The 17,842-nt window shown below is 38.2% G+C and overlaps 1 protein-coding gene across 4 annotated transcripts; it reads left to right on the top strand.

The window, feature by feature from the left end:
* Window positions 1–6: 6 nt before the first annotated feature.
* On the top strand, window positions 7–17,796 carry sfxn5b (sideroflexin 5b). 4 transcript variants are annotated; one of them, XM_058076652.1, is made up of 14 exons: window positions 7–171; window positions 3,531–3,599; window positions 7,640–7,717; window positions 7,789–7,815; window positions 7,909–7,941; window positions 8,043–8,068; window positions 8,218–8,271; window positions 12,378–12,434; window positions 12,510–12,575; window positions 13,496–13,586; window positions 13,680–13,795; window positions 13,948–14,033; window positions 16,158–16,275; window positions 16,451–17,795. In XM_058076652.1, the coding sequence occupies exons 5-14, from the start codon at window positions 7,923–7,925 to the stop codon at window positions 16,526–16,528; spliced, it is 711 nt and encodes a 236-aa protein (XP_057932635.1). In that variant the 5' UTR covers window positions 7–171; window positions 3,531–3,599; window positions 7,640–7,717; window positions 7,789–7,815; window positions 7,909–7,922; the 3' UTR covers window positions 16,529–17,795. The 4 variants fall into 4 exon arrangements, with proteins under 4 accessions (XP_057932635.1, XP_057932631.1, XP_057932634.1 ...); XM_058076648.1 differs by having other exon boundaries at window positions 7,887–7,941; XM_058076651.1 differs by lacking the exon at window positions 13,948–14,033 and having other exon boundaries at window positions 7,887–7,941; window positions 16,451–17,796.
* Window positions 17,797–17,842: the final 46 nt, after the last annotated feature.

The following is a 17,842-nucleotide window of genomic DNA, read 5'->3' as shown; positions in this document are numbered from 1 at the left end:
GCAGGCTTTGCGGCGGCAGCCCTCCTTTCACTTACTTTGAACGGCGAGGGAGAGTTGGTGGACTTGAGGACGCGTCCGCTGGGTTCATTAATAAGAAATAGACAGTCTGCTGTCATGGCGGAGGCGGAGGCTTGCCCTGCTTTTCGGCTCGGCGGGTCGCGCTACGATCAGGTGAGTCGTCTTTATCTTGATTTATCATCTTGATTATTGGGTTGTTTTCTTTTAATCGGGGAGGAAGAGGAGGGGATGTGTGATGGGAAAACAGCCTCCTCTTCCTCCTTCTCGGGATGCTTCCACTTTGCAGCCAAAGTTGCGTCTTTTGTTCGCCATCAACTTTTAAAGTGTAATGCATGGCATTGAACCAGTTGACGTACTTGCGGCCAAAACAAACTAGCAAGCAATCACTGCAGGTTTAACCCACCTTTAACTCTGTCCTGCTTGGAAGCACATTGAGTGTGCTCTTTGACAGGAGCGTAAATCAGACACAAAGCAATAACCTTGTGTAAGCCCCCCCCCCCCCCCCCCCCCCAAACCTGGCTTAAAGATTGATGGGCTGCTCCCCTCCATGTGAAGCCCATTACTCCCTTTTTTCCATCCTCACACATGAAGAATGATTTGCATGGGAAGCACATGTGACCTCCACATTTAAACAGTTTTTGCTTCTGCTTATTCAGCTATTATTTATTTACCAGGGAGCAGAGTCCAAAATAAGACACCTCACTTTTATTCTGTTGCAGCAGAAAATGAAAGCAGCACAATTCAAACAGAATGCAAAAGCATTTTCTAAACAGAAATATATATATTTAAGTGTTGTGTGTGTGTGTGCAAAACATGGAAGGGTGTGCACCCGAATTTTTGGTGAAAAATGTCATAAGACAACATTAGGGACGGGTACCGCAAACGGTACTTTTATAAGCACCTATACCGAATTCCACCTGTACAAGGTACCATTGTAGTTGGAGTCATTCAATTGGCAAGATGATGGCAACGTTTACACCAACATGGAGACAAATGAAAGCTATAGAAGCTGAAATAAGTCATGGATGCAGTCAGCATGTTCTGGCAGAAGACATGTCCAATACATGACCGGACACTTGGACCAATCTAGGGATGTCTGATATTGGCTTCTTTGCAGAAAACTGAAAACTCGTACATTTCCGATACCGTTATGTGTAACATGACACATCTCCTGTAGTGGAATGAACATGTGTTGTATACAGCATTTTTTTTTAAATTGGTTTTCATGATCGGGGGGGGGGGGGGGGTCGGTCTGATAACACTATCAACCAATATTGCAACCAATATTATTATTATTATTCATTCTTAAAATTGCACTATTATTATCAACATCAGTATTCATATCATTAATGCCTGGTGGTGTACATGGTGGTCCTCCACCAAATGTCCCTGTGCTTGAATATTCTGTTAAAATAATGTTAAATCATAAAAAATCTTAATGTTTGTCAAATAGCTTCACACAATTGGGATCCTTTTCTTTTCTTAGATTAATGTGATTAATGGTCACACTAAAAAGCTGGTTTGATGATAATAAATTGTCCTTGAACCTAAATAAAACTAAAATCATGCTGTTTGGTAACAGCAGAAAGGACAAATATAAATAGAGGGTGAAAGGGTGAAGGAAAATAAATTTCTGGGGATCACAATAGATGAAAATATGAGCTGGAAACCTCATATTACAAATATACAACATAAGGTGGCCAGAAATATTTCAATATTGAACAAAGCAAAATTTGTTCTCAATCAGAAATCACTCCACACTCTTTATTGCTCTCTGGTTCTACCATATCTTACTTATTGTGTGGAAATATGGGCTAATAACTATAAAAGCAATCTTCACTGGCTAAATGTACTGCAAAAAAAGGTCAGTAAGGATAATTCATAATGCCGCCTACAGAGAACATGCTAACTCCTTATTTCTAAAATCACAAATACTTCAACTTGCTGATATAGTTCATCTTCAAACAGCTTAAATAATGCATAAGGCTAAAAATAAGCAATTAGCTAAAAATGTCATCCAATACTTCTCTACAAGAGAGGAGAAATATGATCTCAGGGAAGAAGTACATTTGAAACACTTCTATGCTAGGACTACGTTATGCTAGCCATAGCATTTCAGTATGTGGAATCAAACTATGGAATGGATTGAGTAAGGAAATCAAACAATGCACAACGATGAGCCAATTCAAGAAACAATACAAGCAGTTGATGTTTGCTAAATACAAGGATGAAGAGTCTTGAACCAGTCATGATGTGCTATATATATCACTATATTGACACGCACTATGGTACCCATTATGGCATTGGATGCTCATATCACAGAGTACTTCGGTACGAGGTACATTATTAAAAAAAAATTAACTTAAACTATATTAGGAAAGCAGGAAGTGAACAAATGTAATAGTTAGTGATTGTAAAAGTACCAGATGGAGGGGTAGGATTTAATAAGCTTTGCTTCTTCCTACTCCTTTTGGACATGTGGAACTGTGTACTGATTATGGGATGCATTCAATTGTAATCTGATGTTCAAATGAAATAAAAGCGTTACCATTACCATAATTAATTAATGGAGTAATAAGTTAGGTCCAAATGAGTATGATCTTAATGAGGATAAGCGACATAGAAGATGGGTGGCGAGATTAACCATCAATTAATTTTTGCACCTTTAACCACATGTTACTACCACAATCATAGACATTGTTAAATACTAATTAATATTCACATTTGAAATTTATATAGTTATTATTTCCCAGTTTAAGTGCAGTCCTAACCAAGTAAACAACAATGAATATAACAAACGTCAACAACCGTTTTGCTTATCAAAATGGAAGATGCAGCCATATTTTTACTTTCTCACGTCTAGCTTAAAAAAAAAAAATCAGGCCAGTTCTTGAATCAGCAGTAACTGTGTGTGTGTGTGTGTGTGTGTGTGTGAGTGTGTGTGTGTGTGCACTGTGTGTTGCGCTGCGTCTGTGCTAGCCTTGTTGTGTTCTCCCCCAGAGAGCTGGAACTCATGCATAATTAAAGGCTGCTCCTCACATGGAGCCTGTCTCCTGCAACACAGGCAGAGGGGGGGCAGTGAAGGCATCGTGCAGGTTTTTAGTGAAGGTCGTTGACAGTCGTCATACAAATGGAATAAAATGAGGTTAGCTACATCCTGATTGGTAAATATCTGTTGGGGAAATGTGATTGAAGCCGCCTTGGTTTGGCCCATCTGCTTTTATTACTGGGCCTGTTGGCACTCACTTGGCTGTTGGCAACAACTGATGGGGACAGTGAAGGCAACACAGAAAGGACGCTTCTCTGCATGCAAACAATGTTTCTTCAGTGTGCTCTCTGCTTTTAACTGTTTGTGGACAGCAGAACCTCGCAAGAAGTTCTTTCCATCACCGTCATGCAACCTTTATGAACCCGACAGGCGATGCTTTAAGTTTCACATTTTAACATCCGTAACTGTTACACAACTGGAAAAATAAGTGAAAAACTGTACGATAAAAGTATATCTCTTCCAGGGTTCCTTTCTCGGCCGTCTGAGACACTTTGTGGACATCATTGACCCAAGCACGCTCTTGGTGTCGGAGGTAATACTGCTGCTTCTTCCGTACAATTACAGTATGTTTAACACACATTTGGTAATGGTAATGGTAATGGTTTTATTTCATTTGAACATGCATCACATTACAATTGAATGCATCCCATAATCAGTTCCCAGTTACACATGTCCAAAAGGAGTAGGAAGAAGCAAAGCTTATTAAATCCTACAATCAGTAACTGTTCCATTTGTTCACGTCCTGCTTTCCTAATACAGTTTAAGTTTTTTTTTTATTTTTTATTTTAAAAATTAAAAAATTAAAAAATTAAAAAATTAAAAAATTTAAAAATTTAAAAATTTAAAAATTTAAAAATTTAAAAATTTAAAAATTTAAAAATTTAAAAATTTAAAAATTTATTTTTTTTTATTTTTTTATTTTTTTATTTTTTTATTTTTTTATTTTTTTAATTTTTTAATTTTTTAATTTTTTAATTTTTTAATTTTTTAATTTTTTAATTTTTTAATTTTTTAATTTTTATTTTTTGTCCCGTACCGAAGTACTCGGTGATATGAGCATCCAATGCCATAATGGGTACCATAGTGCATGTCAATATAGTGATATATATAGCACATCATGACTGGTTCAAGACTCTTCATCCTTGTATTTAGCAAACATCAACTGCTTGTATTGTTTCTTGAATTGGCTCATCGTTGTGCATTGTTTGATTTCCTTACTCAATCCATTCCATAGTTTGATTCCACATACTGAAATGCTATGGCTAGCATAACGCAATCCTAGCATAGAAGTGTTATAATGTTATTGATCATTTAGAAGACAACAATAAGTAACTTTTCCAACTTTCCTGACCTATGAATGTAGTTAGAATATTGTATTCTCTTAAACCATGCCAAAGTTTCAGATAATAGAGTTTGCACATTTGGAAGTGAGTCCTGAAAGAAGTTTGGGACGGGTCAAAACGCTTTTCTAACACAGAAGTCACCAGCTGTATCCAGTCGGTGACTTCCTCATATGGGCGTGCCCCGGTACAAGTTGAGCGGAACAGCAGAGTAGGCATGCCTAGAGCCAGGCCGTGGGTGTACTAAATAATAATAATAATAAAAAAAATGTTGCAAAGAAATACAGTTGGAATAGGTGCAGAGTCTGGAAGATCTGGAAAGCTTTTCTGTGCTGGGCCGAAAATGAGCATAACAGGTCCCGTTTAAAATGAAAAGAACTGCTGACCAGTACGGGGAGTGCCGTGTCTCTCGCCCGAAGTCAGCTGGGATGGGCTCCAGCACATAAGCGGCATAGAAAATATAAAAATGTGGCTTCGCACACAGGCCTCACAGCTAGGAGACCCAAGTTCAATTCCACTCTCGGCCATCTCTGTGTGGAGTTTGCATGTTCTCCCCATGCATGCGTGGGTTTTCTCCTGGGTCTCCGGCCTCCCAAATCCTATAATAACACTGGGGAACACTCAAAATGTTGCATTTAAAGTAAGACTTGTTTTTAGTCAATTTAAGTGTGCTGAGTTCAAATCTGAAGTTAGTTTTTTTCTGCAAGCTACAGATTTTATGCAATCTTTAATTTTTATTAAAAATAGAAAAAAATCGAGCATTATTATAGGATATTGCAATGTCAGCCACAAATCAGTATATTTAACAAGGCAAAAGAAACAGAACATTAAAATGTGATTTTAGATTAAAGTACACCATTGTTAGAAGTGCCATATGTTTTTCTGGAAGCGTTTCTCAGAAGACAGTCTTTATCGCAACGTGAAATAAGCATAATTTACAACGTTCTTCCGATAAGAGTCAATCACAGCTAATAACGCTTATCACTTTCTGTCAGTACAGTATTTTAGTCAGGCAGGAATTTGCGTTTGTAACTTTTGCGTTTGTACACTTCATCTGGGCAATCTCGTTTAATACTCCAGCAGTAGTCGGCCATCATACTTTTGTCCCAGCGACCTTGGTAGCGTTCTTCCATGATCTTTAGGTCTTGGTGGAACCGCTCTCCTTGTTCGTCACTCACAGCCCCCAGGTTTTCAGGGAACTGGTCAAGGTGGCTGTTCAAGAAATGAAGCTTGATGCTCATGTTGCACCTGAGAGCACGAAAAGCGAGGAGCATTCTGTTCACAAGTTCATTGTAGTTCTCTGCCTTGTTGTTTCCAAGGAAGTTCTAAGCGACTGCCACAAAGGATAACCATGCTGCCCTCTCCAAGGCGGTCATCTTGGCAACAAACTGATCATCACGAATGAGGGTTCGAATCTGTGGGCCATCAAACACACCTGCTTTGATCTTGCCGAACGACAACATTCACCTTCGGTATCCAGTGCCTTGACAAATTGTTTCATCAAACCTAGTTTGATGTGCAGAGGAGGAAAGATGATCCTATCTCTGTCAACAATTGGGTCATGTGTGATATTTGGCATGCCTGCTTCAAGGCTTTCACGAACAGGCCAGTCCTTCTGGACCCAGTGTCTGTCTCGTGCTCGACTGTCCCACATGCAGAGGAAACATGGAAACTTGGTGAAACCTTTCTGTTGACCAAGAAGGAAGTTTACCATTTTCAAGTCTACACAAATGATCCAGTTGTGCTCACGATATTTTAAGAATTCCATGACCATTCTGATGTCATCATAGTCTTCCCGCAGATGAACTGAATGACCTACAGGCACTGCCCCGTAAACATTGCCATTATGCAAAAGAACACACTTGAGACTGTGTTTAGAACTGTCTATAAAGAGCCGCCATTCAGTTGGATCATAGTGAGGAACACCCAGTTCTTTGAGAAGACCTGGGATATCATGGCAGTAAACAAACTGTCTGTCTTCAGAAAAGAAGGTCACAAAAAGCTGGTCGCGCTTTCTGTAATATGACACTTTAACAGTGTGATCAACAAGATTTTTGCCTTGTAATCTTGATGCCAAAAGCTCAGCTGCTTTCTTTGAAAGACCTAAATCCCGAACTAAGTCATTCAGTTCAGTTTGGTGAAGAGGCTTGGGGACTGGGGGAGATTCAGTCTCTGAAGAACATTCCTCGGATTGTTCCCACTCAGTTTCTGGCAATTCATTGTCACAACTGTCTTCCTCGTTCGTATCATGTCCAATGTCTTTATCGTTTAATGAAGGCAAACCGTTGAAAACTGGAACAGGAATGGAATCTATGTATATAATCTCAAAACGCATAGATTTGGGTTACGTAAGTTCATATATTTAGACTATTTCATCTATCTCAAATTGCATGAAAACTAGAGCTTATGGAGAAAAACTAATTTCAGATTTGAAATCAGCACCTAAAAATCATTCAGAATCAGTTAAAAAATCCAATGCAACAGAAAGTTGAAAAAATATTGTTCCCCAGTGTAATGAATAAAAACTGTACAATATAAATACACAGTACAGAACAGTACACAAATTAGCAGCGAAAAACCTAGCATGTAAGTACAGGCCCACTGTCACCCTCCATGTTGTCTCAAAAGTTGTGGAGAGGAATGTCGCTGAACAAGTAAGGGAACATTTCGAGTCTAACAAACTCATTGACAGCCATTTTGTTTTAGACACAGAAGTAGCAAACAGCTTCTTTGGATGAAGACAATGTTGTCAGGCAGTATTCCTGCATCCTAAAAAAAAGGGCCTTTAATACTAGCAATCAAAGTAACAGTGTTTTACTCAATCAACTCGATCAATTCAAAATGTCACCTGCAGCTCTGAACTGGTTCAAATGGGCATGTGAATGTAAACAACATAAACAACATGGGAGTACCACAAGGGTCTCTTCTAGGTCCTTTGTTGTTCAGGTAGTATACAGTATTACTGAGCTACTAGTTCAATGGTTCCAGTTACTTGCAATAAATGCCTGTCCAGGCCATCAGTTACTGACAAAGGTTACTGACACCTAGTGGCCAATGTAGAATACTACAGTCACAATTAGAACGCTTCTTTTGCCTTGTGGTTGCATTTTAGTTTATTTAGCTGTTTTTATGCTTGAAAATGCTTAATTTAGGCCAATTATAAGTCCAATTTGCTTAAATATGCATATGTATTTGTTTCCACTATTAATAAATTGTATTTAATTGAATATAGACGCGTCTTAAAGAGAGCATCAAACTCCTGGATGACTTTAAACATGGAAGACTTCCAACAGGAGTCTCTGATCTTCAGGTGAGTCTTTCAGTCAGACGCCGTTGTCCCCTACATCATACTGACCTTTAACCTCATCTGTCCATGACAAGCTGTGGGAGGCCCAAAAGGTCAAGCAGGTAAGTCGTCAGTGAGCACGAGTGACACGAGCACACCAGGATGATGTCATGCTGTCATGATGTCATCTCAGGCCATCATTCATCCCGACACAGGCGACAAGATCTTCATGCCGTTCCGAATGTCAGGTACGAGCTGAGGAGATGAAGATCTTTGCTAAGTCGGCCATGTTTTCTTGTTGTTGTTGTTCTCTTCGCTTAGTGTTGTTTTTATTTTCTGGCCTGCGCAGGTTACGTACCTTTCGGAACGCCCATTGTAAGTTCCGTGTTGCTGCGATCGCATTTTGAGTCATGAGCTTGAGGCTGATGTCATAACCATGTTCATTTTTTTTTTTTTTTTTTTAAGAAAGTAGGCTTATTTTGTCCTAAAATAAGCGGCTGTCCCTTGACTGTCGTCCACTGTAGGTCATTGGCCTCCTCCTGCCCAATCAGACAGTGGTGTCCACCATTATATGGCAGGTAATCATCCACCATTCTTAGCATGTTAACAACACCTCTTTCTTTCCGTTGTCTCCTCACACTGCACCACTGCACCACTGCACCACTGCAATGAGGTCCACAAACAAATTCAATATTAGTCAATGGCAACTGAATGCAAAATGCAGTTTAGAAATTGACATCTATCAGTCTGGAAAAGATGATGAAGCTTTGGGACTCCAGCTAACCACAGCGAGAGCCATTAGGTGCAAATGGTCAAAACGTGGAACACGGGTGAAAATTCCCAGGAGTCGCCGGCCAACCAAAGTGACCCCAGGAGCACAGCGATGACTCATTCAGGAGGTCACAAAAGACCCCACAACAACATTAAAAGAATTGCAGGCTTCACTTGACTTAGTTAAGGTCGGTGTTCATGACTCCACCATTAGAAGGACTCCGGGCAAAAACAGCTGAGTTCAACCATGACAACCACTGTTGAACAAAAAGACTCATCTCAATTTTCCCAGAAAACATCTTGATGATCTCCAAGACCTTTGGTCAAACATTCTGGTCTGATGAGACAAATGTTTCACACATTACGTCTGACCTAAAAGTAACATCGCATTTCAGAAAAAGAACATCATACCAGCAGTAAAATATGGTGGTGGTAGTGTGATGGTCTGGGGCTGTTTTGGTGCTTCAGGACCGGGAAGACTTGCTGTGATAAATGGAACCATGTCTACCAAAAAGTCCTCAAGGAGACCTCAAACTGAACTTGGGATCTGCAGCAGGAAGGAACACACCAGCAAATCTAATTGGCTGAAGAAAAACCAAATGAAGACTCTGGAGTGGACTAGTCCAAGTCCTGATCTGAATCCTATTGAGATGCTGTGGTAGGACCTAAACAAGTCACTTCATGATGGAAAACCATCCAATGTGGATGAATGACAACAATTCTGCAAAGATGAGTGGGCCAAAATTCCTCCTCAGCGCAGTAAGAGACTCATTATAAGTTATCATAAATGCTTGATTGCAGTTGTTGCTGCTAAGGGGGGCCCAACCAGTTATTAGCTATCACACAATCATAAAAAACTGCATTTTGGGTTCAGTTGTGTTGCCATTGACAACAAAGACAATTCAATTTGTTTGATGATTTGTGTGACGAACATGTAAGCATATCAGCAATTAGGATTCATATTTTCAGCGGCTAAGTCAGAACATTTTTAAAAATCTTCAGACTTCATGTCCATGTCAAGGCAAGAACGCTATTGATTTTGGATGGCATTGGTAAACCCACGTTTACATGTGCTAAAGTCAAAGCAGCTTATTACGATCAATTGGTCCCAGACATGATCGTGATAAGGTAATTAACCGTATTTCATGTTTATAAATTGAATATTTTTGTTTATGGTTTATTTGAACCTGTTTATGGTCTTCTAGATATGGTTCTTAACATCATTACAACCCTCTAGAAATGAAATAATAACACCCTTAAAATCACCTTTACACTCTTATTACTCAATATAGTCAACATAATGAGAGAAAATGAGCCATTGAAGACATAAATAAGATTAATACTTGTGTGTATTGTTGTAAATGTCTTCTGTCGCTAGCGGAGCTGAGTGGTGGGAGGACAGGAAGTGGTGGCGGGGGGTTCAGAGTTGATTTTAACTTGGTGTGGGTCACAGCAGTGGCAGTAGTAGTAGTAGTAGTAGTAGTAGTAGTAGTAGTAGGAAAACAGGAACCCTACTGATTTGTAGAGATGTCCGATATTGGCTTTTTTTTTTTTACGAAAACTGATATTGCCGATACGGTCCAACTCTCATTTTCTGATATCGATATGTGTAATATGACATATCTGTGGTGTAATGAACACATATGTGTTGTATACAGTATCTTTTTAATATCGGTTTTCATGATCGGGAACACGTCTGATACTGATATCAACCAATATTGGAAGGATGATTATCGGTACCGATAATTATCACATACTACAGTATTAATTGGCCCTGTACCCTAGAAAGCACCCATGAATGATACGGGAAAAGGCCCAAATTATACTGTGTCAAAGCCCAGGGCAGTGATACTGATAAAATATAGAGTTTAACCATGTCCAGTATCAGCCCCCGTAGCTGTCCACTCAGAGCGCGCTGCTCTGGTATCGTGCCCGTGAAACAACCAATCAGAGAACAGCACACGAGCGTTTGTTTTGCTGCCGTCTGTGCTCTGTCAACATGTCAGCGGTTGACACTCCCGGCGAAAGACAAATAGGGAAAATAGCAAACAGAATATTAGAAATGGAACGTTTAATCACCATTCATGAGGAGGACAGACATTGATAAGATAAGACTGTTGATAAAATATTATTGTTGAAATATTTTTGCAATTATTGTGTTTACACTGTTTACATATAATACATGTAATAAACTGAACATTTTCTGGAAACAAAATGGTCTTTTGATTAAATAGTACGTGATAATAAGCTCATGATTAAATAGTATGTGATAATAAGATCATCACATGGTTTGTCTGGTATCAGGCCCAGTATCATGCCCCCGCGTGCCAGTATCAGATACTGACACTTGGGGGCATGATACCTGGCCTGATGCCAGACAAATCATGTGATAACCTATAATTATTAGACAATTTCTACTAATTAGTCACGGTAGCTGTCAAGATGCAGCCACAGTCGCTCAAGTCAAGTCAAATACAAGATCCCTGTTCATTTTTAATACAAGGTGACACCAGATATAATTGAAAGCCAAAAAACAAGAACCCTATTTATAACAGCAGCGGGCATAGCATAGCATAGCCGAGGTACGAGACGAAGCATCCTGTTGGTGTTAAATGCTGACGGACTTCCAGTCACTCAAGTAGCTGGAATCCAAAACAAGATCCTTGATTGATACTTTTAATATGGTGTCAAAATATAGATTTTTAATGACAGATGACACCAGGGAGTAAACCCCTATTGATTTTAATGCTAGATGTCACCACACTGCTGAAGGAACTGAAGTCAACAAACACATTTTTAATGTGCGACGACATCAGATGGCCAATTGATTTTTTTAATGCCATCCTGCACCATATTTCCAAGGTAGCTGAAGTCAAATACAAGATGCATATTGATGTTTTAACAACTAGCAACTAGCAACTAGCACCGGATGATTACAGGGAGCTCAAGTCAAATACCAGGAGTCCAACACCATTGATTTTAAATAGGAGCTATCAGCAGGAATATTCATTCATTCATCTACCGCTTATCCTCACGAGGGTCGCGGGCGTGCTGGAGCCTATCCCAGCTGTCTTCAGGCGAGAGGCGGGGTACACATAGTGGAATCAAACTATGGAATGGATTGAGTAAGGAAATCAAACAATGCACAACGATGAGCCAATTCAAGAAACAATACAAGCAGTTGATGTTTGCTAAATACAAGGATGAAGAGTCTTGAACCAGTCATGATGTGCTATATATATCACTATATTGACATGCACTATGGTACCCATTATGGCATTGGATGCTCATATCACCGAGTACTTCGGTACCAGGTGCATTATTACAAAAAACGAAAAAAAAAAAAAAAACTTAAACTGTATTATGGAAAGCAGGAAGTGAACAAATGTAACAGTTACTGATTGTAAAAGTACCAGATGGAGGGGTAGGATTTAATAAGCTTTGCTTCTTCCTACTCCTTTTGGACATGTGGAACTGTGAACTGATTATGGGATGCATTCAATTGTAATCTGATGCATTCATTCATTCATTCATTTTCTACCGCTTTTTCCTCACGAGGGTCGCGGGGGTGCTGAAGCCTATCCCAGCTGTCTTCGGGCAAGAGGCGGGGTACACCCTGGACTGGTGGCCAGCCAATCACAGGGCACATATAGACAAACAACCATTCACACTCACATTCATACCTATGGACAATTTGGAGTGGCCAATTAACCTAGCATGTTTTTGGAATGTGGGAGGAAACCGGAGTACCCGGAGAAAACCAGGCTAGCTGTGTGGCCTGGGGGTTAATCACTTTAAAGAACATATTGATTTTTAAATTTCATTAGAAGTCAGAAGTGAAGTGCTCGCATGTTGACGTTGCCAGGTCTTGGTTGCTTACTGCTTTTGAGTGATGGCCTTTTGTTTGCTGCAGTGGTTGAATCAGAGTCACAATGCTTGTGTCAACTACGCCAACCGCAACGCTACCAAGGTAAAAAGACCACATACTTCACCAACAATGTACTCAAGTACCAATTTCAGCTGAATGTTGGTGTTTTATTTCCAGCCAACGCCAACCTCCAGGTTCCTTCAAGGTTACTTGGGAGCTGTGACCAGTGCTGTGTCTATTGCAGTGAGTGCTCTTGTATGTCATGGATGCTAGTGCTAGACTTAAAACTGGTATTATTTGCGGATGATACCACTGCTTTTTGTTCTGGAGGGAGTACAGACCAAATTATTAGAACAGTCAGAGAAGAAATGGTCACACTAAAAAGATGCTTTGATGATAATAGATTGTCCTTGAACCTAAATAAAACTAAAATCATGCTGTTTGCTAACAGCAGAAAGGACACGCACCAGCAAATACAAATAGACGGTGTAGACATTGAAAGGGTGAAGGAAAATACATTTATGGGGATCACAATAGATAAAAATATGAATATATGGAAACCTCATATTACAAATATACAACATAAGGTGGCCAGAAATATTTCAATATTGAACAAAGCGGAATTTGTTCTCAATCAGAAATCACTCCACACTCTTTATTGCTCTCTGGTTCTACCATATCTTACTTATTGTGTGGAAATATGGGCTAATAACTATAAAAGCAATCTTCACTGGCTAAATGTACTGCAAAAAAGGTCAGTAAGGATAATTCATAATGCCGCCTACAGAGAACATACTAACTCCTTATTTCTAAAATCACAAATACTTCAACTTGCTGATATAGTTCATCTTCAAACAGCAAAAATAATGCATTGTATAATAATATATAATAATGCTATATTAGGAAAGCAGGAAGTGAACAAATGTAACAGTTAGTGATTGTAAAAGTACTAGATGGAGGGGTAGGATTTAATAAGCTTTGCTTCTTCCTACTCCTTTTGGACATGTGGAACTGTGAACTGATTATGTGATGCATTCAATTGTAATGTGATGCATGTTCAAATGAAATATTAGCATTACCTACTGTGTATACAGTAATAGCAGCATTGAATGATTACACACACTTGAAGTACAAGGATAAAGAAAGGCCCGTGTGTTTGCTAGGTGGGACTGAAGGTTCTGATTGACAAGGCCAACAAGCTGAGTCCTGCCACCAGAACGATCATCCAGAGATTGGTCCCTTTCCCGGCGGTTGGTACGTCCTTGAAGGGATCTCACTCAGCAGCAGTCGAGCTCTTCTGCAACATTTTAGCACTGAAGGTGTCGTCTTCCAACGTTCTTGTCCCAGCGAGTGCAAACATCTGCAACGTGGCCCTGATGAGACACAACGAGCTCTCCGAAGGCATCGACGTACTCGACGCCGATGGCAAGGTGGTGGGCTCCTCCAAAATTGCGGCCAGACACGTGAGTTACATACTACGTTCCCTTTACTCCAATATTTCAGAGGCAAACGTATTATTTCCCACTGGCGTCACTCGGCTACCATCTGATCTCCTGATGGAGGAAATGATGTGCGTGTTTGAAACCAAGCGTGTGCACAATGTTGTCATCCCCAGGCCATTGCAGAGACGGCCTTCACACGTGTGGTCCTCCCCATGCCCATCTTTGTGCTGCCCCCCATCATCATGTCCTACCTAGAAGGGTTCGTACACACTGACAGCAACACACACAGGAACTCTACCTGCTCGCTGTAGTAGGATCCAGCCATCCACTTTCTATGCTTCTTATCCTCATTAGGGTCGCGGGTATGCTGGAGCCTATCCCAGCTGTCCCAGGGTGAGAAAAAGGGTTAAAAATTATTATTATTATAAATGATTATACTGTAATAAAAAATGCTATACATTATAATGGAATATAATAAAATTATTTTAATATTATATGTAGTGTTACATTTATTTTATAAATTTAATAAATTACGTTACATGCCATCATTAAAAAAAAAATTCTTATACTGAATTATAAAAGTTTTCAATTTAAAGGTTGGTTTTAAATAAATAGTATATTTTGGACATTTTTTAAAGACATTATTAAACAAAAGATAACAAACTAAAATACAATAAAAGTAAATAAAATACAAGTACACATTTTAAAAAGTCCCTATAATTAAATCGACTGCGGAAAATGCAGAAAAAAATCTGATTATGAAACAAAGTGCATGTCCGTACTGTAATGGTTTAGTATAGATAGATAGTATTCCATCCTTATTCCTTCCTGGCATGCTAGAACCCAACAAGGCGTGTTAGCACGTTTAGTGGGAGCAGCGGCAGCAGCCTGAGGCAAACGAAGAAAAGTCCCAACTTGAAAATCAGGACCAGCAACTTGAACAGCAGATGTTCCAGCTGTTCTATCAACTCTTGTTTTGTTTTGGAATGACCAAATATGTTCAAGCTAAATTACTTAAGTAAATTGTGTTTTTTTTAAGTAGAACACTTCAATCAATAAAAGTCAAATCTCATTTCATACGTCAGCCTGATAACCAACAGAGGGCAGCATAGGACAAGAAGGAAATGCTAACATCATTAGCATCATTAGCTCAATGAGACACACTGACCATTTTCATTAAACACCAACTTAGTGTTTTCTAATAGGCAGAGTACACATTTTGGTAAAAAAAAAAAGTAAAATAATTATTATTTATATGCATAATAATTATTTAAAATATTATTATTAAAAATAATAAAGAATATATAAATACATATTAAATATAACAAAAATAAATATGACCAGTTCAGAGTGTCAGCTGGGATAGGCTCCAGCATCCAACATAACGCCACTACCCTATTGAGGATAAGCGATGAGAAAAATATAGCGAAAATATTGAATATAATAGATGTACAAAATATTTTTGTAAGTAATGATAATCATAATATTATTAATTCTAATTATAGTGAATTTATAATTACGATGATACGATGATAATGATATTTTTGGTCCAATTTTTTTATAATAATTATTGTAGCTATAATATGATAATAATACCATTTTAAATCATAATTTCAATAGGATTTGTATATTTTAGAAATTCTGAATTAATTAAAATATTTTATTATTTTTTATTATTTTATATTTTGTTATAAATCTGTTATTATCTGTTAATAAACATAACGCTACTTATAATACTTAATAATAAAATAATCTAATACTTATACTTATATAATACTTATATACTTATAACACTACTTACTAATTTAAAAGAATACATTAATACAAAATGTTACAAATGTTCTTGTAATTAAATTATTAATTAATTCAGAGTTTGAAAATACGAATTCATATAAATAAAAATCGACTAATTACAGAATATACATGTCAAAATTGTTATTTTTTTTAATGATCAGTTATGACTAAATGACATGTCGATTTTAAGAGTAGTTTATCATCTCATCTATAAAACAAACAAACATGGAACGCTTGCTTACATGTGCATGTATTCTCACAGATGAATGACAACATATGTTTTAGTATCACAAAAGCTGATACTAATGTATGAATATGTAGATTAGATTGGATGTATTTTAAGATTTCCATATCTATTCATGAATCTTTGAAATTCTTCCAGCTCTGTTCATTAATAATAGAATAGGTTGAATAATTACACCCTGAGGTGGCTTCACGCAGGCAGATCAATCGAACAACTCGGCACGTTTTTTTGGTCCCCCCCCCCCCCCCCCCCACCGCATATCCCAAAATAACTCCAGGCTGGTGAGTCCACGAGGGATGCGTACGCCGCCTCATGTTTCTCCTGTGCTTCTCTTTCTGTTTGCAGGCTGCGTTTCCTGCAGACCAAACGGCGACTGATGCTGCCCATCCACAGCCTGGTGTGTCTGCTGACGTTCGGCCTGTCGCTGCCCGTGGCCATCAGCCTCTTCCCACAGATGTCACAGGTACATCGCCACTGCATTCATGCTCCAAATGCACATGATTCAAGACCAGGGGGCCTCGTGTCCGGATGCCTCATCCCCCCCCCCTCCACACACACACACACACACACGTCTAATTAGAGGACATGTAGCGCTCAAGTTTCACCTTCAAGCCTTTCTCTGCGCCTCTTCTTCACAGATTGAGGTGTCTCACCTGGAGCCTGAGATCGCCATGGCAACAGATTGCAAGGTGGTGACCTACAACAAAGGTTTATGATGGATGGCGCCCGACGCGTTCAGAGAAGAGAGAAGACGGGAGGAAACACACGAGCGTTCATCTCGCTTTGGGATTTAAAAAAAAAATATCTTCTTCCCATCCTAACAAAACAATCTTTTAACAATTATCTACAGTTTGTAGGAGCATGATTAAATATATAATAGGATATTAAACGTGTATTTTACAGTACCGTGGGAATACAGGCGTACGCTTTAGACCTGCAATGACAGTGTTTGCCACAGGGGGGCAGCAAAAATACCTTATTTTACTCTCCCATTTTTAAAAATTGAATTGAAGTATTGATCCCCAAAGTTAAAAAACGAAATACAAATAATTACAATTATTTTTGGGGACGAATTACATGTATATAATAAAAAGTATATTAATAATATTTTTGTAACATTTTATAATATTGTTTTTAATTTAATAGAAATATGTTTTAATCATTTCTGCTGCAAATGCTCATTAAATATAGTTTGTAACATACATTTAAGAAAAATACACATATACAATACACATGAATAATTGACTAAAATGATTATAAAACATAATAACATCAATTGTACATTTGGTCAAATACAATTTTTATACAAAAGATTATTAACACTCCAGTTTAAGGATGAAATGAGCCAGTTTGAAAACGAGAATGCGAGCAAAAATGTAATAATTAAAAACTTGCTAAAATTGCTGCTGCAGTATGGAACATCATGAGAGCTGCTTTTTCAGATGCCATATAAAACGGTGCTATTGTTATGGTTGGTATTGTTCTTTAAGTTTGCACTACGTTTTACTGAGTTGTCAACCCAAATTGTTTCAAATATTTGTATTCCTCAATACATTTTTAATTACCCGGTTTTAGTTTGACAAGATGTTGGTTGTCTATTTTAACTGTGAGAAGCACTGCAGTAAATAATATTCATACAATTGAAATTATTCTTGAATGTAGTCATACCACAGGGATAAAAACATTACCAATGTGAAAAATGTGGAGACTGTACTGTAGTATGTTTTTGAATTGCCTCAAGACGGTTCATACTTACATTATTTCAGTATTTTACCATCAACAATGGAAACCTTTTCCGTCATTGCAAGCAGATTGGAAAGGTATGTACAGTATGTACACCTAATTTTGTTATTTTGCACACTTTTATTAGAGAATTGTATATGAGTGTACCTATATGAAGTGTTGTTTTCAAATATTTGTATAATACACTAAAGGTTTAATGGTTTTACGTAATTTAAAATTGATAATAAATTGTCTTTTTCCATGTCTGTGAAGAGTAGTATTATTTTTATCTTGATATTTTTTAAACT

The sequence above is a fragment of the Doryrhamphus excisus genome, chromosome 6 (assembly GCF_030265055.1).
Source record: "Doryrhamphus excisus isolate RoL2022-K1 chromosome 6, RoL_Dexc_1.0, whole genome shotgun sequence".
In the NCBI taxonomy this organism is placed as follows: Eukaryota; Metazoa; Chordata; class Actinopteri; order Syngnathiformes; family Syngnathidae; genus Doryrhamphus; species Doryrhamphus excisus.
This window is presented reverse-complemented; position numbering and strand designations above follow the sequence as displayed.